At 34.3% G+C, this 27,978-nt stretch overlaps 1 protein-coding gene across 1 annotated transcript; it reads left to right on the top strand.

Annotated features, from left to right (window-relative positions):
- The first annotated feature begins 1,210 nt into the window (after positions 1–1,210).
- On the top strand, positions 1,211–27,178 carry OSTM1 (osteoclastogenesis associated transmembrane protein 1). Its single transcript, XM_016160217.2, has 6 exons — positions 1,211–1,704; positions 6,990–7,104; positions 16,995–17,092; positions 19,340–19,507; positions 21,452–21,617; positions 25,032–27,178. The coding sequence occupies exons 1-6, from the start codon at positions 1,303–1,305 to the stop codon at positions 25,085–25,087; spliced, it is 1,005 nt and encodes a 334-aa protein (XP_016015703.1). The 5' UTR covers positions 1,211–1,302; the 3' UTR covers positions 25,088–27,178.
- Positions 27,179–27,978: the final 800 nt, after the last annotated feature.

The following is a 27,978-nucleotide window of genomic DNA, read 5'->3' as shown; positions in this document are numbered from 1 at the left end:
AAAATGAAATAAAATTTATCCAGCACAAGCAAATATAGGAAGACAAAACAATAATCAAATAGATTGGGTAAAAAATAACTCTAAAAATCCTCAGAAACACAGATTAGCACCATAAACTGAAAAGGAGTTAGTACAGTTGCTTTACAATTTACAAGGCAAAACGGGAGCAGGACGACAAAAAAACAGCCAAGAAATAATTTTCTAGCAAACTTGTTAGATAGATACTTGTCAGAAAATCGTTTTCCAGGTCACTAGCTTAAATGCTTTTCATAGCCCAGCAGTGGTGGTATCAAGGGGCTGGTTAGAGTGTCCATTACGATTGCCTTGGGCACGACAGAAAACCGATGAGAGTGTGAAGTTGAGCGGATTTTCCCGGTTTCTGCACTGGATTCTGGTTTTTGCAGCACCCTGGGAACCCTTTCAGTTCCGAGCAAACCTGGACATTAGCCACTTGGAACCAACCTGTAGAAAGGTCTGCACTGTCCAACACACAGCATCGCTGGCCAGGTGGGGGCTATTTATATTTAAATGAAATGAAATTAAATATTCAGTTCGTCTGTCGCAGTAGTCACATTACAAGTGCTTTACAAACACAAGTGGCTAGTGGTTACTGTATCACACAGCACAGATATAGAATCTTTCCATCATCGCACAAAGTCTACTGGACAGCAGATGTAGCCAGTTCACAGTATAAACAAACAAAAAAAAAGGTTGGAATCCAGCGCCACTACCAAAAATAATAAACAGACGTTATTACACTTTTCAAGTAAGATGACGGGGGAAAATTATGTTAAGAAACACCAAGTAAAAAAAATCTGCAAAGGCACCTTTTTCAGGGAACTCACTCGTAGTTCCCACGCGCTTGTCTTTCCGCGGAGACTTTTAGAACGCAGGGAAGTCCCAAAGCGGCGGGCGATCGAGGACCAAGACCCTCGAGATTTCATAGTCCAAGTGGTGGACGCCTGTGCACACAGGGCGGGCGAGCCTCGGTGCGGTGGCCCACAGGCGGACGCCACCGAGGGGCTCGCGCGTCCCTCAGCCGCTCGCGCTCCTCGCAGGCCGGGAGCGCGAATCCGCCCCTGTGTGCGCGCTCCAGCACGCGCGCCCGCCCGCCGGCTGCGAGCCGCTCTCGGCGGCCAATGGGGCTGGGTGCCGCGCGCGCGGGGGGCGGGGCCATGACGCGCGCGCCTCGTGATCCCGCTCTCGGCCTGCGTCCGAAGAAGCCGGAAGCCGCGGCGGTCGCCGGTACAGGCTGGGCTTGGAGAGGCGGCCGTGAGTGCTTTGGGGTTTGTGAACCCCGCGATGGATCCCGACGTGACAGTCGCGCGGCGGAGGCCGTTGCTATTGCCGCGGCTGCTGCTGGTGCCGCTGCTGTTGTCGGGGCTGGCTCAGGGCAGGCTTCCCTTGGGCAGCAGCCCCCACAGGGTCCTCTACGACTTCCTGTCAGAGCAGCAGTTACTGGAGGTGGAGGACTTGTCTCTGACTCTGCTGCAGCGGGGAAGGCTGGGGCTACTCTCGCTACCCCCGGACCTGCCGGATCTGGATCCCGAGTGCCGGGAGCTGTTGCTGGACTTCGCCAATAGCAGCGCAGAGCTGACCGGGTGTCTGGTGCGCGGCGCCCGGCCGGTGCGCCTCTGTCAGACCTGCTACCCACTCTTCCAACAGGTCGCCAGCAAGATGGACAACATCAGTCGAGCCGTGGGGGTGGGTAGAGGAGCACACCTCTGGCGTGGCGGGTTGGGAAAGGAGGTGTATGTAATGATGGTTAACTGTGGGGGCCTCAGTTTCCCCATCTGTAAGAAAAAAGGATTTGACTAGGACTGTAGAATTTGGGGCATCAGAAAAGTGCCCCAAGCATTATAGGGCTCGGGGTTTGAATTTTTGCCTTCATGGCTGCTGTTCGGCGTCCTCTTGATAATATTTGCAGATAGATATGACTAGTTTTCTTGGGGCTCTTCCACCCCAAATCCTGTATTTTCTTCCCCTCATTTATCCCCTCCCCCAAACTTCACCATAGCTTCTTCCCATTTCCACCTGGAGTTTCCAGGAAGGATCCTTAACTGAAACCCCACCCAAGTGGAGTGGGGAAACTGTAGTGTGTTAGTGATTAGTAGCTTGAGCTTTGTAGCCAGAAATGTTAAGATCCACCACTTTGTAGCCGCTTGACCTTGGATTTTTAGTCTTAGCTTTCTCTTCTCGTTAGCAGGATACTCTGGACAAGTTACATTCTCTGTTTATTTTCTCATCTATAAGATGGAGATAAAAGGAGCTCTTAAAAAACACTAGCATATTGTAATAGTTCTCAGTAACTAGGAGCTAAATTTTAGGAAATGGTGAATCTGTCCTTCATTCTTGATATCCTCAGAGTTTTTCTGGTCATGTGATAGGTGCTATGAGGGACTTAAAAAACAAAAAAAACAGAAGATATGTCCCTGCTCGAAAGAGCCTTATAGGGTCTAGAGTAGGAAGGGATTAAGCGTCTTAGGGCTGGTGGGAGTCATGAGGTGTGGGCCAATATTCCTTATAAAGGAAAAACATGAGGAATGACTTTGGGATTGAGGAGTGGGAGAGTTCCTCTTGTGTTGAGAGCACAAGTAGTCTCATAAAAATGTGGTTGGAATTATTTCATAAATTATAGTTGATTTGATAAAATATAGACTTGGATGTAGTTGCATCCTGCTTTAAGTCTGTTAGGACATAGTATAAATCTCTTTTTTAATTTGTGTTAAATAAATCCTGTGGTCAGTCTTTCTGTAAAGAGCTAGTTTTCAAGGTAGTTTAAATAAATTTAGGCTTACAGGCAATATTTTCCAGGCATACTTCTATTGGGTATAACAAGGGGAAATGTGTACATATCTCACTGTGAATTTAAAATAAAGCCCCCAAGACTTGACCCCGTCAAATATAGCAGGGTATGATATGACATCATATTCTGTTTTGCACAAAGGTGAATTGTTTGGTAGACAGAATGACTAAATCATCATGCAAAACTTGTACATTTTGAGGGAGCAAATGCTTTCCTCATTTGTATAGATACTAGAATTAGGAAGAGGTTAAAAAATGCCACAAACTCTAATGGTATAGCGTTTTGGGCATCGCCCAATCTGTGTATGAATTTCCACATGAATTTCACTTCTCAGTGTTGGGATGGCAGAAACTTCCTTCTCCTTTGTGTCTCTCAGATTCTACCAGTGGTCTGGGCCGTGGATTGCCTCACCCTTGTGTGAGAGGAAGAGGGTAAAGAGAGAGAAAGAGGCAGAAAAACCCTTTCCTCAATCTGCATTTCCTCTTCAACACATCCTTAGACTTTGGTTTCTTTTCCCTCCTTTTCTCAGAGCTGCATGGGTATATTAGTTTAAAGGCATGATTTCCATAGTTCTAAGGTACTTCATGGATTTAATAGGCTTTTTTTTTTTTTTATTGGTTTGGGAGTTGAACTATCATGTGTAATAATGAACACATGGAAAAGTGTGTTCTGAGTTTCTTAGTGAATTTGAAGGAAGCAGTTGTCATTTTTGATGTGGGTTTGGAGTTATTTTTTGAGAGTATTATATTTCTTTGACTCACTTAGATTTACTCTTTCATTTAAATCAGTTTAATCAGAAAGCACATGTTGTTCTTAAATATTGGCTGGTAAAAAGATGCAGAAGGAAAAGGAGGTTAAAGTCCAGGCTTCAAACTTTCAATGTAGTTGGGGAAATAGAATAAACCTATATTGAGAAAAGGGAAATAGGAAAAAAATGATCAGTGTCAGTGTGAATGTGAATTGTACAGTAGCAATGTAGAGCAAGAGGGTGAAGGAGATGCAGAATTGAAAGAGGGCACAGGGCAAGGTGGGGTTAATCAGAGAAAGCCTACAAGCTGAATTTTGAACAAAACATACTTTCTCACCTCTTTAGGATGAATTCATGTCCATTGATTGAGAGAGGAAGGGAATATAACAAGGAGAAAAAGAATCAAGAGTAGAAATTAGCAAGCTATTTCTGTGGTACAGCAAACTAATTCATTTAACTGTAATAGAATTATCTGAGTATTCTATTTTCTTATTACTTCGTCTTGGACTTACTGGGACAAGGATCACGTATAGTTTTATTATCTTGGGGTAAAGAATACAGTGATTTGTGGAACCTGAATGTAGACCTAGTGGATTCCCCTTTCCTTAGAATCATACTTTCTTCTTTTAGTTTAAACTGATAGGGATATGGTTTCATTGAGCCATTCAGCATCATCAGAGTTGTTGTCAGGATGCTTTGGCCCTGCAAATACAGGAGATAGTGGAAAGTGCAAACAAGGTCAGTTTTCCTGAGAAAGCAAAGTAGATGGGATCTAGAGCATCTATAGAGAGAGGAGCCTTTGACTTTATGCACTTTAACAGGGAGGTAGAGGGAGAGAGTAGGTATAGAGGTAGGCAGGTCAGAGTTTCACTTGGCTTCTGTTTTCACTGTCTATTAGGAAGCTTTACCTTTTCTTGAGAGTAAAGGGTGAAAGGGATATCAGAGTTTCAGGGAGAGTTGAGAAGATTGGAATAGTGTTTCTAAAGACAGGAGAATGAGCTGACAGGAAGGTGAGGAGTGCAGTTTGGGATTATGGATTTATTGTGGAAATGCTCTGCTTGTTTGTTCACTTTTTGCCAAACAGGCATGATGAAAGTTGGGTCCATTGTAGTTAGGGTTCTTCTAAGTGGTTATGATAGATTCAGGTATTAAGAATTCTAAATATAAACCAAGGGCCAGTACTTTTTGGTTACATGCTAGATGTAGGGAATATAAGCATAGAAGACAGTTTTCATCTGGAACTTCTGTCCAGATGAGGAACCCAGGCATACATATATAGGTGGATATTATGAATTAAGAAACTGGGCCTTAGAGTGATTAAGGAACTTATCCAAGGCCATGTAGTGGAAAAGGCTAGATTTGAATCCAGAAGGATACTACGACCTATTTCATATAGTTGTTATAAGGATTAAATGAGCTATGCGTTTGGAGCATTTGGAACTGTTAGGTACTCCATGCGTACATCATCATTGCTGGAGTTATTCATCACTCCCTTTCTATTTTCACCATCTTCTCAGCATATCCGAACTATGGAAATGGTCTAGTTAGTTTCTACCTCCTCACGCTACATATTGTGACCTAGATTTAAGTTCCCCAAACTCCGCTTTTTATGTCATTCTCCTCAAAAATTTTAAAATATTTTCCACTGTCTGACTCTCATGGCCTCAAGACTCTTCATAACTTTGCCTAATTTCTCCCTCTGTAGTGTCTCTACTTTCACAGAGGTACCCTCCATTCTAGCTGTACTGGCCTGATAAACACCCGTTGAATACCACGTAATCATTCCTACTTTTACCCATTGATAATTTTCTTCTCCCATTTTAGAATCCTCTTCCCTTTCTCAGTATAGGGCTTAGTTTAAATCTTGCTACTTCTGTCTGAACTCTTCACAATTTCCCTCAACTATACTGATGACTTCTTCAACTGAACTGTTTCACATATTGACCTCTCATATAGGCTATGAGTGTATATTGATTTTTTAAATAGCCAGTCATAAGCTTATGAAGATTCAACTTAAGTAACTGATTACACTTAGCCAAGTACACTCATTTTAGGGTACTTGAGATTGGCTGCAAGGTAGCTGGGTGAAATGGCATATATCAGTTACTAGGTACCAGAAGTTGTGCTAAGTGATTAACATATGTTACTTTCTTTTAATATGTACCGGTAGGACTCATGATTATGAAATTGAACATCAGAGAAGTTACCTCAGCTGCCCAAGATTACCAGCTAGTGACCGAGACTTGGCTGACTCTTAGGCCATGCTTTGATATTTAAGAAGTGATAATAGAAAATTTCGTCTATGACTGATATTGCTCTGAAAGCAATTCCAAGAAAGGGACTTTTAGAATGTTTTGTTCAGTTCACTATTTTAAGAGCAAGCATTCATTTGGATGTATCTTTTAATGAGATGACAAAACTAAACCACTGAGAAGGTAACCATCCTATGAACATTAGAAATTTTAAAGCAAGAATTCTGCCATTAAGTCTTCCTTCCTTCCTTTTCTCACCCCACATGGCCAATCACTTCTGTTCTAGAGTTATCATGTTCTCTTTTATTGCTCATCACACTATTTAATTCCTTATCTTCATGTGTCTGGGGAGATTCTTGAAGCCTCAGTGTTGATGGCCTTACCTTATAGTTTTTGTATCCTCTAAACCCCAGGATTCTTATAGTGCCTGGTAAGTAGTAGGCGTTAATTAACTTCAAAAGAATAAAGTGTCAGCAGAACTTAGTTCCTTGATTGGGGCAAAAGGGAAAGGAAATCAACAAGGATCAAATAATGTAGGAACTTGGATTTATTATTTGCATAGCATGAGTTTCATTATTAAAATGATCTGTGGAAAGCATATTCTATTTGTGTACAAACTATTTGGGTACAAACTGGATGTATCGCATTTTCTTAAGGATTATAAGACTTTGAACCAAAAATTGCTTAGAAGATGAAATTAAATGTTTTGTGATCATTTACCCACCAGATTTTAAAAATTAGGTAAATAGCATATGTTCATTGCAGAAAAATTTAAAGTTATGTAAAAGAGGCAAAAAAAAGAAAAGGAAAATCACCATATTTTCATTATTCAGATATAACCACTGCATTTTGGCGATTAGCTTTTTAGGATTTTTTCCTATACATAAAAAGTAATAAATAATGACATGCAATTGGGCATAAGTTGTTGAGATTCTACTGTAGGAGCAAGTACTTAAGAATCAAAGATTTTCTTCCCTTGCAAGTAAACCTGATCAATAAATATTAGCTTTTGTTTTATTGTTATTGGCATCATTATTTGATTATATCAAATGAAATGTTAAAATGCTTGGCATCAATATTTTAATTATTTTTAAGTTTTTTTTTTTTTTTTGCCTCAAGTTGTTTGGGAACTTTTTATACTCAGATTGTATTTTTTTTTAATGTTTTTTTTTTTTGGTTGCAGAATATGTCAGAGAATCACAGTTGTGCCAGAAGTCTCTTAATGGCAGATAGAATGCAAATAGTTGTGATTCTGTCTGAGTTTTTTAATTCCACATGGCAGAAGGCAAATTGTGCAAGTAAGTAATTTTTTCATTTTCATGTTGCAGTTATGGCTTGATAGTATAGATGTCAGATTTTATTTTAATGAATTTTGAAGTATTTGAATCAATATAATACTGTATATTACTATGTTTAAATGAACCGTGATTAGCATCATGGTTTATTAGTGGGAACTACTTGGGCAAGTTTTGAAAGGCAGAGAAGTGCAGCAGTTAACAACATGAGCTTTGCAGTCAGAGAGATCTGGATTTAATTATAAGGTTTGTCATTTAATAGTCCTAACTTACTGGCTGTAAGACCTTGGGTAAGTAACTTTGCCTCTTGGAACTTCAGTGTCCTCCTTTGTAAATTAGTAGTAATAACGGAACCTGCCTTATGCAATTGTTTTAAGGAAACTGAATAAATTGTGTAAAGGTACTTTACTCAGTACCTAGCACATAGTTAAATGTTCTAATAATTCTGACATTTATAATCTGTCAAATGGTGGTAGGAGAGGTAATAACATCTATCAGCTTTGCAGGTTTGTATGTATTTACATAGTAAAATGAGATCTATTTTTAGGCATTCTTTGAAAAAATTGAAGTCATTATTTCAATTCAGAAGTGTTTTGAGTACCAACTATGTATAGGCAGTTCTTGTTTTCTGTGCCTTATAATTTACAACACAACTTAAGGCAGACAAATAAATGCTTTAATAAAGTTATAAGGTCCTTGGGGGAAGTAGAAAATAAATTGGGGAGAATTTGAAATGACTTCCTGAAGGAAGTACCTTTTCATTGTACACCTATATGACTGGGCATGATTTCAATAAGTAGAGATGAAAGGAAGGACATTACAGATGGAGAGGCATCATGGACAGAGGCACAGAGGTATAAAAGAGTAATAGATGTTCCAGGGTCCTGGAAGCACAATGGGAGATAAATTTGGAAAGGGAAAGTAGGATCTTGACTGATATAGTAATTTATCTCTTGTCCCAACATCTTTCATGCTGCTTAGAACACCAGCATGTTATTAAAATTGTTTATGTACTATAGTATCTTGGTGGTTTATAATATACATGGAATATTAAAGGCAATGAAAAGTACTGCAGGTTAAAAAAAAAGCTTTTTTTTTTTTTTTTTAGCATCGTTTAACTTAGCTCTTTTCAAGTTTTCTTTTTTAACTACAAAGATCTCCCCCTTTTTTTTTCTCATGGAACCCCATTGGAAGAGGAAGAGAGACCTGTGAGGAAGTTATTACAATAGTTTATGCAAGAAGCAAAGAAAATATGAAGTGAGGCATGGGCTGTGGAAATAGAAAGGGCAGGATGGATTAAGAAATCTCTAAATCACGTCACTAAGGCGTTTAACTTTCTGAGAGTTTAACTTTTCTAAGGATTCGCATTTTTATTTAGTTCATGTAAAGAAAAACTGTAAATGGGAAAAATACCCCCCTGTGAAGTTTCTTTTCTGTTGCAATATACCATGATATATTGAATAGTGATTCCCTAAATTTTGTCTCTATTAATTCAGATTTTCTATTAATTTGAATAGAAACTTGGTGGACAGTTAACTTTTTTAAAAAGCAAAACCTTTGTGGGTTTTTTTTGGAGTAAAAATTTCCATATAAATGTATAACATAGTAATTTATAAATATGATTGAATAGTTTGTTTAACCTATCTAGGAGAGCTGTTTTTAAGTATTCTTAAACCCTTTTGAAAAATCTACCAATAACAAAAAATACATGTTAATTATAAATAACTTAAAATCAGTTAATTAGAGTAAGTGGAATATGTATTAGAGTTTACTTCTTTTAACTAATGTGACCTTATATTTGAGTGGTAGAGTATTTTTAAAAGATATTTTGTAATGAGGACTTCATTAATTCAAAGTAGCTTTCTTCAGTTATTAAAAAAACATTTTGCTACATATTTACTCAATACTCTTTAGAATAATTTCTTAGGGTACCTTGTTTTTTTTGTGTGAGATATTCCATCTTGAAAATATTCCTTGTTTGAATTTCTTCTGAACAAATGAAATGCTTACTTCCTAATTAAAATTAATTTGTCCAAGACATGGTCAAGTGAAAGAAGCAAGGTGCAGAGAAATTATGACACTTTTTTAGGGAAATAGACAGGCAAGTGAGCAGGAAAGAAAAGATTTAGTTATCATTCTACTTACCTTTGTCCCCTTAAATTTTATGCCATATGCATTTAATATCTATTCAAAAATATGTAAAATTTAAAAATTATCAGAATATCCAAATCTAGGGTTAGTATTTATATAGTAGATGTAGTAAGAGAGCTGAGCTATTTTCTTTTCCAAAATTATGCATTAAAAAATTATCTTCCTTATGTTGGTTCATTCACATTTAAAAATTTTATCATAATTTATATTCTGTATTTTAAAGGGAAATAAAATTGTTCTATAAATTTGTACTTTTTAGTTGTTTTCTCTTGGGCATTCTAAAATAGTCCTCTTAACTACATTTGAATAATCTTTACCAAATTATCTGGAAACACTTCTAATTATGTTCTCTGCAAATCTATTTAATAAAGGTATAATGTGAACATTTAAAAAAATTTAAAGAATTGTTCAGATACTTTAAAATTTTTGCCAAAATTTAATAATTTAATAATTTAATAATTTAAAATTTTAATGATTTCTTTCTCTTCAGCAACATGTTCTTCTCTTACAAAGTAGAGAGCAAAGAAATTTGTAGGAAGGGAAAAATGAAGAAGGAAGGTAACAAGTTATTAATTAAATTGAATAATGTTTCATAGCCCTTGTCTTACTTGCGTTTCAGAATAAACCCTGTAGGGTAGAATGAGTGCTCAGAGAATATAAATGAACTACAGATCAGGAGTCTAGAACTAAATTCAAAAAGGTTTAAGATTGTTCATCTAATGGACAGTGTTCATGAGTTAACGCCTAATTTTTTTTTTTAAGTTCTGTTTGACAAATTCATTTTAAGAAATATAAATTCACTTAAATTAACCCTACAGAAGTTTAATATTTATGCTAGATACATGTTTGATATTATGGAACACCTAATCTTTTACTAAAAATATAAATGGAAAACTTTTTTTCCCTAAAAACCAATTAGTACTACATAAAATTAAAACTAGATAATGTGAAAACACATTTTTAGTAGAGTTGCACATTTTCTAATGGTAACCCTCCGCAATGATTAGGTTCTGATGCAGTTATATCTCTTGCGACCAGATCTCTTAAACCACTAATTTCATAGGGTCCTCATTCTTTTATTTTATTAATGAATGATGCTAAAGTCTCCTCCTTACCTTTGCACTTAAAAGAAAATAAATTTCTCACCTAACCAGTCACCGTTTATTAAATCGTTGGCCTATAGAAATATGTAAAAGAATACAAGGGATATTTGCTTTTTTATAAAATGGAAGACAATTATATCACACTATAATTTCAAACAAATTGTACCTCATCAGAAGTTTGTCTAGGATGTTGTCATTTCATATTGTAGGAGAGCAGAATGTACCTCAAAATATGACTATAGGAGACCAGAATATGCCACCCCAAAACATGCCTTTTTGGTATAAGAATTATTTTGAGCTAATTGTTTGGAGAAATAGGAGACACATGAGAAGCTCTGAAAATGATAGAAGTAACATTTTGTAAGGGAACTTTATATTTATAAAGGAGATCTTCATTTGTAAGAGTGTCTTCCTCTCTGTATCAGAAAGAGGATGCCTCTAAATCGCAAGAGAATCTTATAAATGGAGAAGGTAAGGATGTAAATCTGTATAACAAACCTTGCACCTGTTTACCTTGTCACTTCTCCATAATTGGTTTTCCCCACACCCTTCTTTCTTTGTTTTTAGCTGAAGATTTAAGCCCGAATTCTAAGCCACCTCTTTGAGTTACTCATTTTCCTATATATCTTCCATGTATATAGAAGATACACAAGTTAATAAACTTTTTTTTTCTTATTCTGTCTTTTAAGAGCCACAGCTGAGAACTTAGAGAAGGGTAGAGGGTAAATTATTTTTTGCCTCCCCTACAGTATATACATGAAAATCAGAATATAAATATTAAATGAAAAATTTCTGGATTATTTGCCTTTTTATTTAATCACAAAAAAGACTAATCAGTTGTCTTGGAACTTAAACACATTCCACTAATCCATTTGTCTGAGTTACCTTCTTGTGATGATCAAGTTGTTAAATTTGCAAATACATAGCTGCTAAGTGATGCCAGCAATAAGAATCTTTAATAGTAAATAATATGGAATACATTCAATCTGGCACCTAAAAGCTAAAGTTTGAAGGGAAAAAATTATAAAAGAAGACCAAAAACTACTGATGTATTTTAAAAATTGGTTTTAAGCTGAGACGTATTAATATGTGACCCATTTTGTAGGCTATATCTTTCGATATAAAATGACTATTCCTTTTTCATCCTCTATGCTAGCAAATGAAAAACTATAATTTTATAGGTAAAACTCTTTTAAAATAAATTTAAGGGGCTATTAGAATTTGAAAAAAGAATATTATTAAAAATACAAAAATGTAAAAAAACATACAAGCTAAATATCATTTAAAAGAACATTATTATTAAAAAGTAATACCCTGCCAAAACCACCTTTCCTTCCTACTTGATCTAGGTGTAGGTTGGCATCTGACCTCTGCTGTTGTTGAAAGGAAGTTGGTGAAAGGAAGGCTAGAAACTAAATAAGGAGAGAGTGTCATCCATGTATCACTCTCATCTCTTACCTTTAGAATTCCTGTATCTTCGAATGATATTAGTCTTGGTTGGAAATGAGTTTTTGGAAACTTACGGAGACTCAAAAGAAGTGCTAAGAGCTTAACTCTTCTAATTCACATTACAAATAACATGAAACCTAGTTCTTGTGGAGAATGACTGCTAAGAAGTAAAGAAACTATATTAGGGATTTCTCCTGTTCAGAATTTTAAAGCTGCTATCAGAAGTGTATCGTGGACATAAGGATAACCTTGTTATTGAGATGCTTCTTGGTTATCTCATGCATATGACAGTTGAATAACTAGCTGAGTGACCAGATTTGATGAGACTGGATTGTTTTATGGTAAAGTGTTTTGGGTTCTTTGTTTTTTCTTTTTCAACTTTATCGAGATATAATTGACATATAATATTGTATAAATTTAAGGTGTATAATGTGTTGATTTGATACACTTACATATTGTAAAATGATTACCACTGTAGTGGTAGGTATCACCTCCATCACATCATGTGATTACCATTTCTTTTTTGTGGTGAGAACATTTAAGTTTTACTTTCTTAGCAACTTTCAAGTACATAATACAGTATTACTAACTATGATCACCATGCCATACATTAGATCCCCAGAACTTACTCATCTTATAACTGAAGGTTTGTATCCTTTAACCAGTACCTCCCCATTTTCCTCACCCTGCAGTCCCTGGCAATCACCATTCTTCTGTTTCTGTGAATTCACAGTTGGCTATATATGTGAAGGTTTATTTCTGAACTCTTGATTCTGTTCCATTGGTCTCCTTTCCTGTGATGAGTCAGTCTTCCCTAGTTGATGAATTTATTTTGGAGGATTTGTCTTTAGGCAGATAAGGGGAATTCACAGAAAGCTTCTTTCTGCATCTGGTTTTTTTTCAAGTGCCTTCAGCTCAAAATAATCCTTATGGCAAAGAGGCGTATTTTAGAAAGGCATGTTCTGCCACCCTTCACTTGCATCTTGATTCTTTAAAAATCAGTAATAAAACTTAATGGTTAACCAGCGGTCAATTAACTATAACTTCCCTTTTCCATATTTTATCTACAAGGTAACATACTGTTAGTCATTTATATCTTATAATTTAAAATGTCTTAGTTTTCCTACTTACTAAACTTAAATATGTTGTTCAGGTATCAAGTCCTCACAGTTTATACTATGTTTTCTGAGCTTGCCCTATTTTTCAGAAGTCGGTGTTTATCTCTGTTGTTTTCTATAAAACTGGTTTTGAAAAACAGCAGAGACGTTAATACAAACTCCTAATAGATGCCAAATACTTTATCTAAAGATGTATAATTCCTGTTATGATAATTCAGTAGGTTTCTATGTATAGTCTTGACTCGAATCCTTAACACCTTTGAGAATGCCCCTTGAGCTGATGCGTGAGCCCTCAACTAAGAAAGAATATATGCTAATCTGTCCTTGATGAGGCTGCATTGATTATCTGAGATGAGAAAAATTCATGACTACTTCACTTAGTGCTTAAAGGAAGCTTTCTTATTACTAGTATTCCTTAACTTACTAATTTCTAGCATATATACCTTCTCACTGCTTATAACCAACCTCATGCTCTCAATTCCTGCAAAAGGATAGAAGAAGAACTTTACTGAAGTTCCTTTGTTTTAAATCAGAAAGTCAGGGCTCTTTAATAATGAAGACACTTTCAGTCCCATTATATAAATGAACTCCTTTATATTTTATAATACCACCGTTTAATGATCATTGAAAAAATTTTGATGGTACTGCATTAATGCAGTATATAACAAGATGACCAGTCTATATAACTGCCTTTTAGTTTAACTTTCAAATTATTTTAAGTGAAAAGGAATGGCTGTCTATAAAATAGAAGAGATTAAGGTGTTCAGAGAAGCTTTCTTTGTAAATTACTTTTTTTTGTTGTTTTTTACAATTCTATAAATTATTTCTTTAGAAAAGGAAATGATTTTAATTACATACTTTGTCTAGAAGAAATTGCCATTGTGTTCTCATGTACTTTATACTACTGTTCATGTACTTTATACTACTTTTTTAGGCAACTCAGGGACACACACATATCATTTTGTCCCTCTATTATGTATGTCAATTGCCATGACATGGCTTGTTATAACAGATGTAAAATTGTCATGGATGAAATTGTATTTCCCATACTTCCCTGCAAAATTTCAGCTACAAAAACTAAACACCTGTTCAATTTTGTTTGCCCAGTATACTAATATTTTGCATATTTGTAATCATGTTTCTTTTTATTTATATATACTCTATCTCATGCATAAAAGGACTGTTATTGCTAAACCAGGATTTAGAGTAGCTTATGATACATTTTTGTAAAAAGAAATTTAGCATGTAAATTTTTTGAAAGCTGATGCATGGAGTAACATTTTTTAAATAGTAAAGAAAAAATAGTATAATTAAGAAAGAAAATACTTAATTGAGAGTCTAGGAAGTATATTTTGTATTTCCATGCCTTACTAACTTGATGTATAATCCTCAGTATATCGCTTTATCCTGGCTGTTTGCTAATTCATGAAGTGTGATCCCTCAGATTTTTAAATGATGAAGAGAACAGTCAGAATGGGACTTACTACATTCTTGAGAAGATAAAACTGCAGAGAATGTAGAGTATATGAGTTCAGAGAGGGAAAAGACTCTAGAAATAGGTTCATTAGCAGGGCCCCTTGTATACCAGGTGCAGACCAAGCCCTGCACTTAGGGGCCTGCGTGAGGGGTGAATGGGGCTGAATTCCAGCTCAGCTTCTAGAAGGGGAGTGTCTTTTTACAATTAATCTACCCAGAGGGGATATCTTTTTTTTTTTTTTTTTTTAATTTGCACAAAGGAATCTTAATGTGCTGTTGCCTCCGTGTTCATCAGGTTTAGGTTTCTTCTCAGTTGCCAACAACTGATCCGTTAGTGACTGCTTGAATCCCTGTGTGTCAGGTATCTATGGGTAGTGGAGGGAGGAGCGGTGGCATGTATTTGTTTACTCCGACTATTGAACTTTAATGATTTAGAACATAGATGTGAATATGTCATTTATTTTGTGTGTGTGAAAGTGCAGGCTCAGGAATCAGGCTGTGTAGAAACTCCAAGGTTTTATTTACCAGTTTTGTGACCTTGGGGAACTTCCTTAATTCCACTAAGCTTCTGTTTCTTATTTAGGAACTGGAAATAATGGTAGTTCCTCCCTTATAGGATTGTTGTAAGAGTTAAATGAGTAAATATGCTTAAAATACAAGCATAGTGCTTGGAACATAGGTTCTCAGTTAATGTTTGCTTTCATTGTAGTGATAGTTTATCAGTTCCTGCATACCTCATAGTGTGTCATATCCTAATGTCTGATGTAGGAGAGGGAAAAACATCTTTTTCCTCTGCTTGTTTTAGGTTTTCTGGCCAGGACTCTATAAATTAGACTGGCCAAAGACATTAACAAGAGAAAAAAAAACCAAACAAGTTTATTAACATATGTGTTGTACATGTACACATGGGAGCACCCAATGATGAGTAACCCACAGGGATTTAGGGCTTATATACCATTTTAGGCTAATCAAAGGAAAAGGGATTTGGGGCTTCTGGGTAGAGGAGATAAGTTATGGGAAAGTAACCAGGAAAAGTATGGTAAACAAGGGTCGTATAGTAAGGTTTGTTATGAAGATTTAAGTCAGTACCTTCTCTATTGATAAGTTATTAAGAGTTCTCTTCCTCATGTGGGAGAGAGTGATATCTTTACACACTGAAATTTCCTTTATAAATATACATTTTATTTACAAAACTAAAACTTGTGCCCTATTTTTAGAGCTTGTCCTGCATTTGCGGGTTCTCATTGGTTTTGGCTCAAAATAATCCATATGCCAAAGAAGTGTATTTTGAGGTGGCATATTCTGGTGCCCTGCACTGCCTAGTCAGTCTCTTTTATCCATTGAATTCTTGTTATCTGCAATACCACCTTTCTCCTGGATAATTGGAGTAGTGCCCAATCCTCTCTCTCCACTCCCAGTTGAGAGAGATCATATTAGATGACCCTGGGCGAGTACAATATACAGCTATCAGCTGAAATGAAGCGAGACAAGAATGAGGTTGAGCACTACAGTGTAGAAACTATTTGGAATATTCCTTGTGGAGTAATCGGTAGGGTATCTCTAAGGATTGTTTTGTGGCCTTGAGATTAGAATTTGAATTGAGTCCCTTCATTATAACTTTAGATTTTCTAGAATAATGTTCTACAACTGGAATTGTGGTAGAGAAAGTAAATGGAGGCTGTCCGTTTACTTTGGAAATGTTTGTGAGTATGTGGAACATAAAGAAGGTAAGATCCTAGGAGAGTAAGATTGAAATACCTGACCAGGAGTTCCAGGATATGAAGCCAGGATCTTGAACCTTAGTCTTAGAGAGAAAGCTGAGAACACAGGGAGAGGTAAAAGCGAAGTGACAGTAAAGAATAGGTTCATCAGAGAAGGGAGAGTAAATAAATTATGCTGTATTCATACATAGAAAATAAAAAGAATGAACTTGAGCAAATGCTAAACAAGAGTAGCAAGTTACAGAGCAATATCATTTATGTAAGATTTTCAAAAACATAAAACAGTTGTATTTATTTTCAGACTTTACTTGAAACCTCTTTATCATTATTTTAGGCAGAATTTCCACTAGCTTGTTTCTCGTCTCCCAACTCACAATAGATTAGAAGGAGCATGCGACAAAAAGTTACCCTGTTAGATGCAATAAATGACCCACTGGTGAAGATAGAAGAGATACAGAACTACTGAATTTGACACAGAAAAGGATCAGAGAGCATATGAATTTAGGTAAAATTAATGCAGGATAAACATTCTTATGCTGAAATAGCACTGAACTTTCCTTTTAAAGCAGCATTTGATAACTGCTGTTCATGATTAAGACTTTGCACCATCAAAAATCAATTTAAATTTTATTTTGTATCTTGTTTTTATAAAGAGAGGAGAGCATATGATTATTTTAAATTTTCATTAAAAAGGTTTGATGTAAGAAAAATTTTTTGGAAACAAAGTACTTGGAAAATTCTTTTATGTGGAACACTTTATGCTTGTTTGAATAAAGAATTACTATAGTGAGAAACAATATGATGGCTAGAGAGAGAAATGACATATACATTTGTTGCTTGACATATATTAATATACTTATTTGTTTTTTTGACAGATTGTTTAATGAACCAAAGTGAAGAATTATCAAATAGCACCGTATACTTCCTCAATCTATTTAATCACACCTTGACTTGCTTTGAGCATAATCTTCAGGTATTTTATATATGATACTTATAAATTAAAATGCTGCCTGTACAAATGAATAATAAGTAATTCTAACTCTTATAGCATTAACTGTTGATATTTATACACACAATGTAGAGAGGTTAGTGGACCTGGATTTCTGCTAAGTTCTTCTTCCATTACTAGCCCTTAGGTAAATCACCAAGACTTGTTTTTTTTTTTTCTCAGGTGGGGATAGGACAGTAAGATCTACCTGGCCTACCTTCAAGTATTTTGTAGTGAGGATTCAATGAGATAATGAGTATGAACACATTAACTGAGTCATGTGATTATTTAATTAAAACACAATGTTATTCTGACAGTAATTTACCTTGATTTTGCTTATATAATAAGGTATTTTGCAATGCTGTATGATTCTGACTATGTACAGGAAGCTTATTCTTTGCATCAATATTTGCTTAAATATATTTCACCTACTTTAAAAGTCACTGTTTATTGAGACAATTTTGAGTATTGAATTATAATATAAAAGGGGCTTTAAAAGACATACCTTATTGATTTTTGTTTTCTCCACCTCAAATTCTTGAATGTTGGCATTGCAACTTTCCTAGTGGTGGTGAAGGGAGAGATTGGGACTCCGGTAAAAATCATAGTTTTGAAATTTGCTTAATAAGTCAGTAATGCCCCCAAATAGATGTAAACATGTAAATATAATGCAGGATATATGTATGTATGATTTCCTCTCCACTAAATGTGATAGCACAGAATTATGAATTTCTCTGAGAATAATAAAAACTATTAGATGAATATTTCCCAAAATATATTCTGTGAGATATTAATAGATGGCTCATAAAAAAAAGGTTTAGTGTTAACAAGGTTGGGAAATGCTTTACTACAGGATTTCAGAATTTTAGTGGACTTCCATATGTTGTAAAATTCCAAATGGTAATTTTTGTGTACAGTGTTTACCAAACCTATTTGACAAGAAACTATTTGGTTTAAGAGATTAATGTTTTGATGAAAGTATTTTAGGGAAATTAGCATTTTCTTGGGATGTTAGTTGCCAATATTTTTTTCCTAGTTTATGGTTTGTCTTTATTGTGCTTTTCTTTTTGTTATGAAGAAAAATTTAATTTTTATGTTGTTAGATTTATCAGTTTTTCAATAGCTTGAGGATTTTGTGTCACATTAGAAGGCCTTTTCCCACTTTTTTTTTTTTTTTTTTTTTGCAGTACTGTTATGGTTTTTATTGCTATGTTAAAATACAAATGCATTTCAAACTTTAATATAAATGGCTAAATTACACTCCCCCATCAAAATTCTGTGGTCAATTTTGTTTGAATATATTTAGCTGAATGCAGAATTGTTCTGTGAGAAACAGGCAATGGGCTATTTCTTGTGGCAAAACTGAAGGAACACTTAGTTTCTCAAATAGGTGATGAGGGTAACATTGTAGGGGCTACATCAGTTTAATTCCTTTAATTTTTCCATTCTCTTTCATTCTAATGCTCAGTTAATAGATTTTCTTCAGGCTACAAGGTGAAGAATAAAGTGAATAAAAAGCAAAGGTGTGAACTGACTCTTCAGAAAACTTGTTTTTGAAAAGATAAGTGTCAGTCCTGGAAGTGGAAAAGACAGATTTGCTAACATAATATTTTATGTTATTATATTCATTACCTTCATTTTAGGTTACACTGTTCTTTGGTATTAGTCCTTTTTTGCAGACTAGAAAGGCCTGGATTACAAGCCTTGGTGTAAGAGGGTTGTGGGGGATACAGTTTTAGTGCCTTTTCCTTTCCCTTTAATAAAGTCCTCTCTGTCTCAATAAGGTTGACTTCAGTATTGAAATTAGCACAGGAAAGGGCATATTTTATTTATTTGGGGAAAGTAGGGTAAATGAGAGCAGATATATAAATGAAAAGATAATTTAGGAAATTTTCAGTATTTAGATATCAGTAATTTGGCATATGAGCTAGTGTTATCACTTAACGATGGCTAGTACAGTGGTTTTCAAAATTTAGGGGCAACTAGAAAGTGCCAAATGTTTTGCAATGTGCTTTATGTACCAGGATTCTAATCTTTGGGACCTGTAATACAGGTAGAGGTAGCCCTATTTTCTAGATAATGAAATCGAGGCTCAGAGTGATTTAGCAACTTGCCGAGTATCACAGCACTTTAATATGATGTATTGCTTACTGTCTTCTAGGAGGGCGAATAGCTTACATGAAAGAGACGTAATGTTTATTGTGTGTATTACATATGCCTTTGACGTTTTAGGGGAGCATACACAGTCTTCTACAATTAAGAAATTATTCAGAAGTATGCAAAAACTGTCGTGAAGCATATAAAACTTTGAGTAGTCTGTACAATGAAATGCAAAAAATGAATGAACGTGAGAATAAGGCTGAACCTGGAACACATTTATGCATTGATGTGGAAGATGCAGTAAGTACTATGCTTTTGATATGATACGTATTTTGCAGTGTTGTCGAATGTGCCTTCAGTATTATTATCCCTTTCAGAGGTATATTAGAATCTGAATATGCTGTGTTCAAACAGAAATAGCTAGTTATAAAGTAGTAAGTTTTTAGAACATCCTTATGTGTCAAACTAAAGTGGAAACTAATCAGATACTTCATAAGCGAGTTGATAAATTGGTATATTTTGCTTTCTTAAGTTTGATGATGTGTGTCATTTCCTGAGATGTGGGCATTATATGTTTACATTTCAATTTTTTATGTGTATGTTGCTAATTCAAGAATTCTCTAGGTTTTGCTGCCATGTGTTTCTGAAGCCATCTCTCAATTACTTTCCATCTCATTGCTTTGTTTATATCTTTAATCTATTGCTATCTGAAATTTATTTGTTTACTTATTTATAATCTGCCTCTCCTAAAATATAAGTCATATAAGGACAAGGGCGCCATGTCCTTTTTTGTTCAGTATTCAGTATTTGGAACACTGTTTGGCATATAGCAGATCCTTTAATATGTATATTAATTGCGTGGTCAACAAAAAAGCTTTTTTCTCCACTGTATAGCCTGCCTTTACATGGGGCACCACGAGATGGCGATCATGCCTTTTTATGGGAATATGGTGCCTGAGTATTGAGGAAAAGAAGAAATTATTAGGTAAAAGTAGAGAACTTAAGGTCAAAATTAATAAAAATTAATGTTTGAGAGTGATGAGTTTGAATTATCAGAGCAGCTCAGAGTGAACTGTAGTAGACCAATAATATTCAGGATAGCAAAAAACACTTAAAATAGATGCTCCGTGGGATTTTTGTTTTTTCTGCTTTATTCCTAATGTCTAGAATCTAAGTATTTGGCTTCTAGTAGGCTCTCAATAAATAATAAATACATATTTTTAAAGTAATAGTCTATTTCATTGTTTTTAAAATAAAGAGAAAAATGAATGTTGGTGCTATGACAGAAATGGGATTACACAGAAAATCAACATGGCCACCTATTTTAGAAATTTCTTACAATAAGAAAAACTTAAATATACAGTGCACTATTTGTAAAGCATATTGCAAACAAAATCTAGACAACAAGAGTTTTCTACATTAAATTTTATAGTTTCCTTATTCTTTAGCCTGTTTTACAAAAACCAGAAACTCAAGGTACAGCTACCCTTAAATGTATGTTTTTATTGTATCTAAATGTATCTGATAAATAAGATTATTAATATTGTCTAATAAAGTTTCCATGACTAAGTAGGTATTATGTACTTAAAAATTATTTGCCATGAGTATGAATCTTTCAAAATAGCTCAGATATTAAGCATTTCATAGAGGCCCTATAAAGTTGATATTGTTATTTTTATTCTAAAAATATTGCAACAAGCTCAGAGATTACATATATAGCATATGAAAAAATATCTTGTTTTCATGAGCCTTTTTCCTCCAGTTTATTGAGATATAATTGAAAAATAAAATTGTAATCTATTTAAAGTGTATAATGTGATGATCCGATATACATATACATTGTGAAAGGATTTCCACAGTTAATTAATCCACCACCTCACATAGTTAATCTTTTAAATCTTTTTTCCTTTTAAATGTTTTTTAATGAATGAAGCATGGTCTAACTGTATTCCTATTGATAGAAGGTTTGTTTGAAATCTGTGAAAAGTTGATGTTTTTTGGACAATATTAAGAATTTATAATATGAAATTTCTGTATGGATATAAATTTAAACAATGAGTAATTGTGAACCAGCTTATTTCTCTGGCAGAAGTAATTTTTCTCAACTGTCAATAGGTTTTTTTTTTTTTTTTTTAGGGATATATATTTAGCCTAAATGTTGTATGCTTGTTAAGTTATTAACAAAATAATTATGAAATTGAAGACAAATATAAAACAAAGTAACATTATTTGTTATTGTTCTAGATGAACATTACTCGAAAACTTTGGAGTCGAACTTTCAACTGTTCAGTCCCTTGTAGTGACACTGTGCCTGTAATTGCTGTTTCTGTGTTCATCCTTTTTCTGCCTGTTGTCTTCTACCTTAGTAGCTTTCTTCACTCGGAGCAAAAGAAACGCAAACTCATTCTACGTAAGTTTCTTTATACAATTGTTTATTTAGATAAAAACCTGTTTTTTAAAATTTTAGTCTTCTTTTAGAAATTTAGTTCTGTGATAAACTTTGACAACTCAAACTATATTAGCCTAAAACAGTTCTCTGCCTCAAATATTACAATTATGCTTAAGAACTTTACATAAGACATATAAGAAGTTTATAAGTGCAGATAATCAAAGGTCCACATATAGCATCTTTCAGGTGCTTTAATCGAAAGATTAAAATGGATTCCCTAGAATAAGGTTGGCGACAGTGGAGGAACAGCAACACTTTGCAGACCTGCAGCAGCCACAGTAGGGAGATAGAGATAGCTCTTAGGAAGGCCCATTGGAGCCATGGCAGAACCACCAAAAAGTGTGGAAGGGAAGGAGAAACCATAGCTTATAGACAATTTGTTTATGAACAAATTGAAATTGCATTACAAGAACATTACTCAACGTATAGCACATGCTCAATACATATTAGTTGCTTTACTTTCTCCTCACCACATAGGGTAGAGCAGAAAAAGCACTAATTAGAAGATTCCGTCTAGCTAAGGAAGAGTGGCTTCTAAGTCTTAAGGGTTTCTCGTTTATTTTCAAAACGAAAGTATGGGCCTACCTTTTAGGAAGTTAAGTCTTTAAAAAAGAAAATGTCTTTTGGGAAAAATGTTAAGCTTATTGTTGTTGTCGTTGTTTGTTTGTTTTGGCTTAAATCTTATTCCTAGTCTAGAAACCTGTGATATAAAAACTCTTCCACTTATATATTTCTTTCTAGCACTTCTTCATGGTTTATCTAACTTTGTTTCTGCTATATCTAACAACAAAAAAGGTTACTTGTAGATCAGTTTAAGCAAAATTCGTAATGTTTTATCACCTTAAAAAACTAGTTACTGGAGAGGAGAGCTTTTATCTTAGGTGTATTTAGTAAAGCTTTTTAAAGATTGCCAGCATTTTGTAAATATGTAATAGCTCAGTCCTAAAAGCACTTATTTTGAATAATAACAAATATTGCAGGGACCTCACTGTCAAGAAACTTTATGTTTCAGAGCTCGTTGCACTTTTAAAGTTTAGCATCTTATTTGCCTTGCACATTGATTTAACTCCACAAAGACATTTCCTGCTTCTGGTCAGGGTTTTTGTTTGTTTTCACAGTAAAAATTATCACCATCTGTCTACTTGTGAAGCCACAGACCTTATTCTCTTTTAATTTCTTAATTATTTTTTTTATTTCCCCATTCCCACATTCCCTTCCCCACCCCTTTTCAGTTCATCCACAAGTACTAAATTGTCTTTTTTCTCCCTGCAACCGTAATACCCTAGCCCAGGCCATCATCGTCTCTTATCTGCACTAATGCAAGAGTCTCTTAACGGGTATCTCTGCTTTCATTTCTTGACCCATCACAATCCATTCTCCACATAGTGCCTAGAGTACTTTTTCAAACACAAATTTTACTATGCTCCTCTCCTACTTGACCCTTCATGTGTCCTTGTTGCACCTGGAATAAAATCCAAACCTAGTTCTAGGTTTTGCTCTCTAAGCTGTATGTGACCTGGCCCCCATTCGACCTTTCTAAACTATTGCCTTTACTCCTCTCCTTGTTTATGAGGCCGTATGTAGACAGTCTGGCCTTTCTGTGCCTCTCAAATACCAAACTCATTTACACTTCCCTTTTCCAGAGCTCTTGTACTTGCCTTCCCCACTTTCCTTGACTAGCACCTTGTCATTCAGGTCTTAGGTCAAAGGTTACTCAGAGACTTTTTATGTCAACCCTCTCCCCCCACCCCTGCCAAGAATATACCCTTCTTTTAATTCTTCTGTAACATCTTTTTATAATGGTATTTAATCACTATTTAAATTAACTTTTTCATTTATTTTCTACCTTATTTGTCTCCCTGACTCAACTGTAAGCTCCATTAGAACAAGGATTTTGTCTTGTTCACCACTCTATCAAACATCTAGAAAGTATCTGGCCCATAGGATGTACTCAAAAATATTTGTTGACAAAAACATATTGTTAGCATTTCCTAGAGTATGTTTCTCAAAATACTAGTCCTATTAATTATTCTTATGAGCTTCATAATGTAGCTGAGTATAAATTAAAGACTGAGATTATATTCCCAAAATTTAACAGTAGAACTTTTGCATGATACCTATTAATGTTTCAATAGAAGGGTTGTTTCTGAATTAAATTATGAATTTAAAGAAATGCTAATGTAAGCAAACACTTCTTGTGTTGTTACCTCATGGACATTTTTATTTTCTTTATGCTACCATTTTATATGCCTCCATTCATCAAGTCCTAAGGTAGGACTTAGGGATTAAAGAAACAAGGCACAGTACAGAAAGTCCTCGAATAACATTACCATTTCATTATAACATCAATGAGATGCTGTTAACGAGATGCTATTGGAGGTCAACTTTTGTTTATGTTGGTTAATCTATGGTAAAATTGGTTTTGTTATATGTTGTTTCTCTTAAAGTCACAGAACCTGTGGATGATGTTAAGTGAGGACTTAGTGTATGTGCCCTCAAAGAACACACTGACAACAAATGTAGTAGAGGTATATCCCGTGTGGTTGGACCACAGAGTTGTCTGCAGATTTAAAACAAAAACAAACATAAACAAACAAAAACTCAGATGTATGGGTCCCAATGCAGACCTTCTAAATCATAACCTCTATTTTACTGTTGAGAGCCTCTAAAGTAGGGAGATTCCTACTTATCCATGTAGAGTACTTTCCTCATGGCACGATTGTTTTTCATTTCTGGAATATGAGGAATATGAGAAACATTCATCTTTAACTGTAAGTATAAAACATTACCAAGCCAAATAGCTCTATGTTTTTTATTAACCCTACTGAGTCAGTCCCATTAGCATCTTACTCAAAATTGATTGTACATATTTTATTAGCAGCCATATTATGTTCGTGTACGTATTTGTATGTGTGCATGTAATATACAACTCACTTTTCTTTGTAATCCATTTAAATGTATATATATTTAACATTAAAGAGTTCTTTTACTAAATTCTTTTAAGAGAAATTTAGGATTTCTAACTTACACTTTTGAATATGTAATTTTATTACTATACCTTAGAGTACTTCCATTTTTTTTTAATACTTCTACCTATATTACATATTTAAGATTGTTATGTTCAATATGATGTAAATTATGTCTGTTTTATTTGGTACTGCATCTAACAAAGTAATGTGCAGCTTCTAGCAAAGTTGCTCTTTTGAGGATGGTAGGAAAAAATAGACGTAAGTTTTAATTTTTAGAAGATTGAGTCTTCTATTCTGATTTAAACATAGAATTACTAGATGAATACTATAGTTTAAATTAAAATAATGAATAATCATGCTTAGAGAATTAAATTTAAGTTAAAAATTGATCTTTCGATTTATATAGCCAAACGTCTCAAGTCCAGTACCAGCTTTGCAAACATTCAAGAAAATTCAAACTGAAACCTGCAAAGTGGAAAATTAACATCACATCACATGGTTGGATGGTGGAAGACACAGCTTGGTCCAAAAGAAGAGAGAGTTCTTAAGAAATGCAAGGACTTCAGATTTATTTTTAAATAAGAATTTTTAATTTTTCTTTCCTTTTCATCCCCTTTTTAAGAATTTGGGTATTTTTAGTTTATAGGCATAGCAGTGTTGTCTATTTTCAAGTTATTTGTTACAATAACAAAAGATACAAGAACAATGTTTTATTTCAATGGCATATTATTACTACTTGAGACTTCTGGTATCTCATTAACTTAGAATCTCAAGTAGCAAAGTTTTTGAAAACTAACATTTAAAATTTAATCACTTATAACAAAGTCTTTGAAAAAGAAATGTACTTCCCGAAAAGTAGCAGGTCCAAAGATTAATTTAAATTACCATTGCAGTATTATTGTTACGTATATATTTAATATGTCATATGGCATAAATAATATGTAATTCAGTCTCTAGTTTCCTTAAAGTCATTTTTGAAACCACTAATTATAAACCTTTTTTAGAAGTGGGATGGCACATTACATTTATCTTTGTAAAAAGATTTATGGTAACTGGTTTCTTACTTGACTTTTATAAATAGTATTTTACACCTTATTTTTGCCTTTATTTCATAAGTAATTTGAAATCACTGGACTGCTTTATTATATTCAGGGCAAGATGGATTCTTTTTATACCAGGGATTTGCATTGCAAATTACATTAAGTTATTTGGCGATTTATAATTTATTACTACTTTAAATCAGATGTAGCATTATCACATTATTTAAATTGAGATTTTTTTAAATGGAAATTTTCTCTTGAGTTATATGGAGATTTTTGGAGGGAAGAGAAAGGAGTAAAAATAGAAGGTTCAGAAAATAGACAGGGACCTGAGGGAATACTGACAATATGACTGTTAAATGGTTCTTATTAGGGGCATGAGTCAGAATGAGAGCCTGATACAGAAAGCAATTAGGTTAAGATGAAGCTTATTTTTTCTAAATTAATTATATCAGATAAAAGGGATATGATTGATATGAAGTCAAATATTTCACTTTCAGAAAACATTCTACTTTGGAATATTTGTATCACTCTTTAAAAACAGCTTCATTTCAGAATCGTTTACAGTTTTTTTTCCCTCAGGATTTTATTGGTAGGTATTTCATTCCTTCTTGCTTTCTTGGTGGAAATAGGCTTTGTTTTAACTGATGAGAATATGAAGGCTACTCTATATAGAAATAAGAGTTTGGTTGAATGGTACAAGAATTTGAATACCTTTGTATAATATGAAATGCTCTATAGAGAGACAAGAAAGTATTATTATTTTTTAAATGTTTACCATATATATAGGCAGAGTGAAAGAGAAGGCTTATTCTTGGATATAAACATAGCCATAAGTGGTTAGTTTTCCTAGTTTGCTTTGATCTCTTAAGAAAATGTGCTGGGATTTCTTTTGTTAATACTGTTCCTGTGTCTGATACTAATAGCACTATCTTGATTTGAAGCATATAGTTGAGGGCCATTGAAAGCAATCTTTAATTAATGCAGATAAAACCAGTTTACATGTGCAAAGGTACAGAATGGCATATTTGATTCTGTAAGTAGTGACTCTGAGCACTTTTGAATATTATGTATTTCTAAAAACCATTGCTTTTGGATATGTTTGCTAATAAGCACTTTAAAAAAGAAGAGGCAGCCTTTACTATTTTTCTGGCTGAGTCATTGTTCTTTAGAAGAAGCATCAGCAATAGGTTTCAAAAATAAGTATTGAGCACTACATTAAAGTGTGTAAATATTTCATTTTTAGTCATACTGAAAAATTATTTGTATAGTTCTGAATTCTTTGACACATAGTGTATGTGTGTGTACAAGAACATCTCTTTTTTTGACAATTTGAAATAAAAGAAGTAGCTTAAGGTAATTACAATGCCATATTTGATTTTTAAATACATTTTTTAAACTTTGGATGTAATTAAATATCACATTTCGGTTTTTTAGATGTTGAGTTGAAATGCCTACTTTAAAAGTACCAACCGTCTTATAAGTTTGCTGCAAATAAAAATGTACTTTTGGATTTTGTTGTTGTTGTTGGATTTGAGAATTAAAATAGCATCAGCTATCCTAAAGTGTAACTCTAAATTCACTCTGGTGAATAACACCAGAGTTTAGTTGGTAATGTTACTTCTAATAGGACCACTATATTTGAATGTCTGGATGGCCTCTGCTTTTTATTGCAGTGTACTGCTTATAAAGTGAAATGTGTTCTCAGAACAGCATGGTAGTTAGGTTACATTTCTGACCAAAGACTTGACATCAGGCAAATAATAGATATCACCAGCAAAAATAATAGACATCACCAGCAAAAATATACTAGTAACCTATCTAACAATTTAAAATGGAAAAATTATTTTCCAAGTACATGTATTTTCTGAGCTAGAAGAAACCTTAGAGGTCATCTGGTTATGAAATCTCCTAGAGCTGAATGGATTCCCTCTAAAAAATGTATGACTTATTTCCTATCTTCTTAACTAAGGAAGCAGAACACTGTAGAGCTCCATATTTATGACTGAGCCATTGCTGATAGACAACTCAAAAATTGAGACTTGGGATCCCTAATCAAATATTTTCCCACTGTTCCACTCTGCTTATCTTGTAACAATTCCATAAATGATCCTATTGATTATAAAAAGGGCATTGGCCTATGCTGAATTATACATGTAGCACATAAAAGTTACAACTACACCAAGTTTGGTTCTAAACTAATACATTGGGTAAAATAGACATTAGTCATACATATAACATTCATTTAATGACTAGTAATTTTTTTTTTTTTTTGTCTCTTTGGAAGTTAAGAGGGCTTTTAATAGGTAATAT

The sequence above is a fragment of the Rousettus aegyptiacus genome, unplaced genomic scaffold (assembly GCF_014176215.1).
Source record: "Rousettus aegyptiacus isolate mRouAeg1 unplaced genomic scaffold, mRouAeg1.p scaffold_m13_p_1, whole genome shotgun sequence".
NCBI lineage: Eukaryota > Metazoa > Chordata > Mammalia > Chiroptera > Pteropodidae > Rousettus > Rousettus aegyptiacus.
This window is presented reverse-complemented; position numbering and strand designations above follow the sequence as displayed.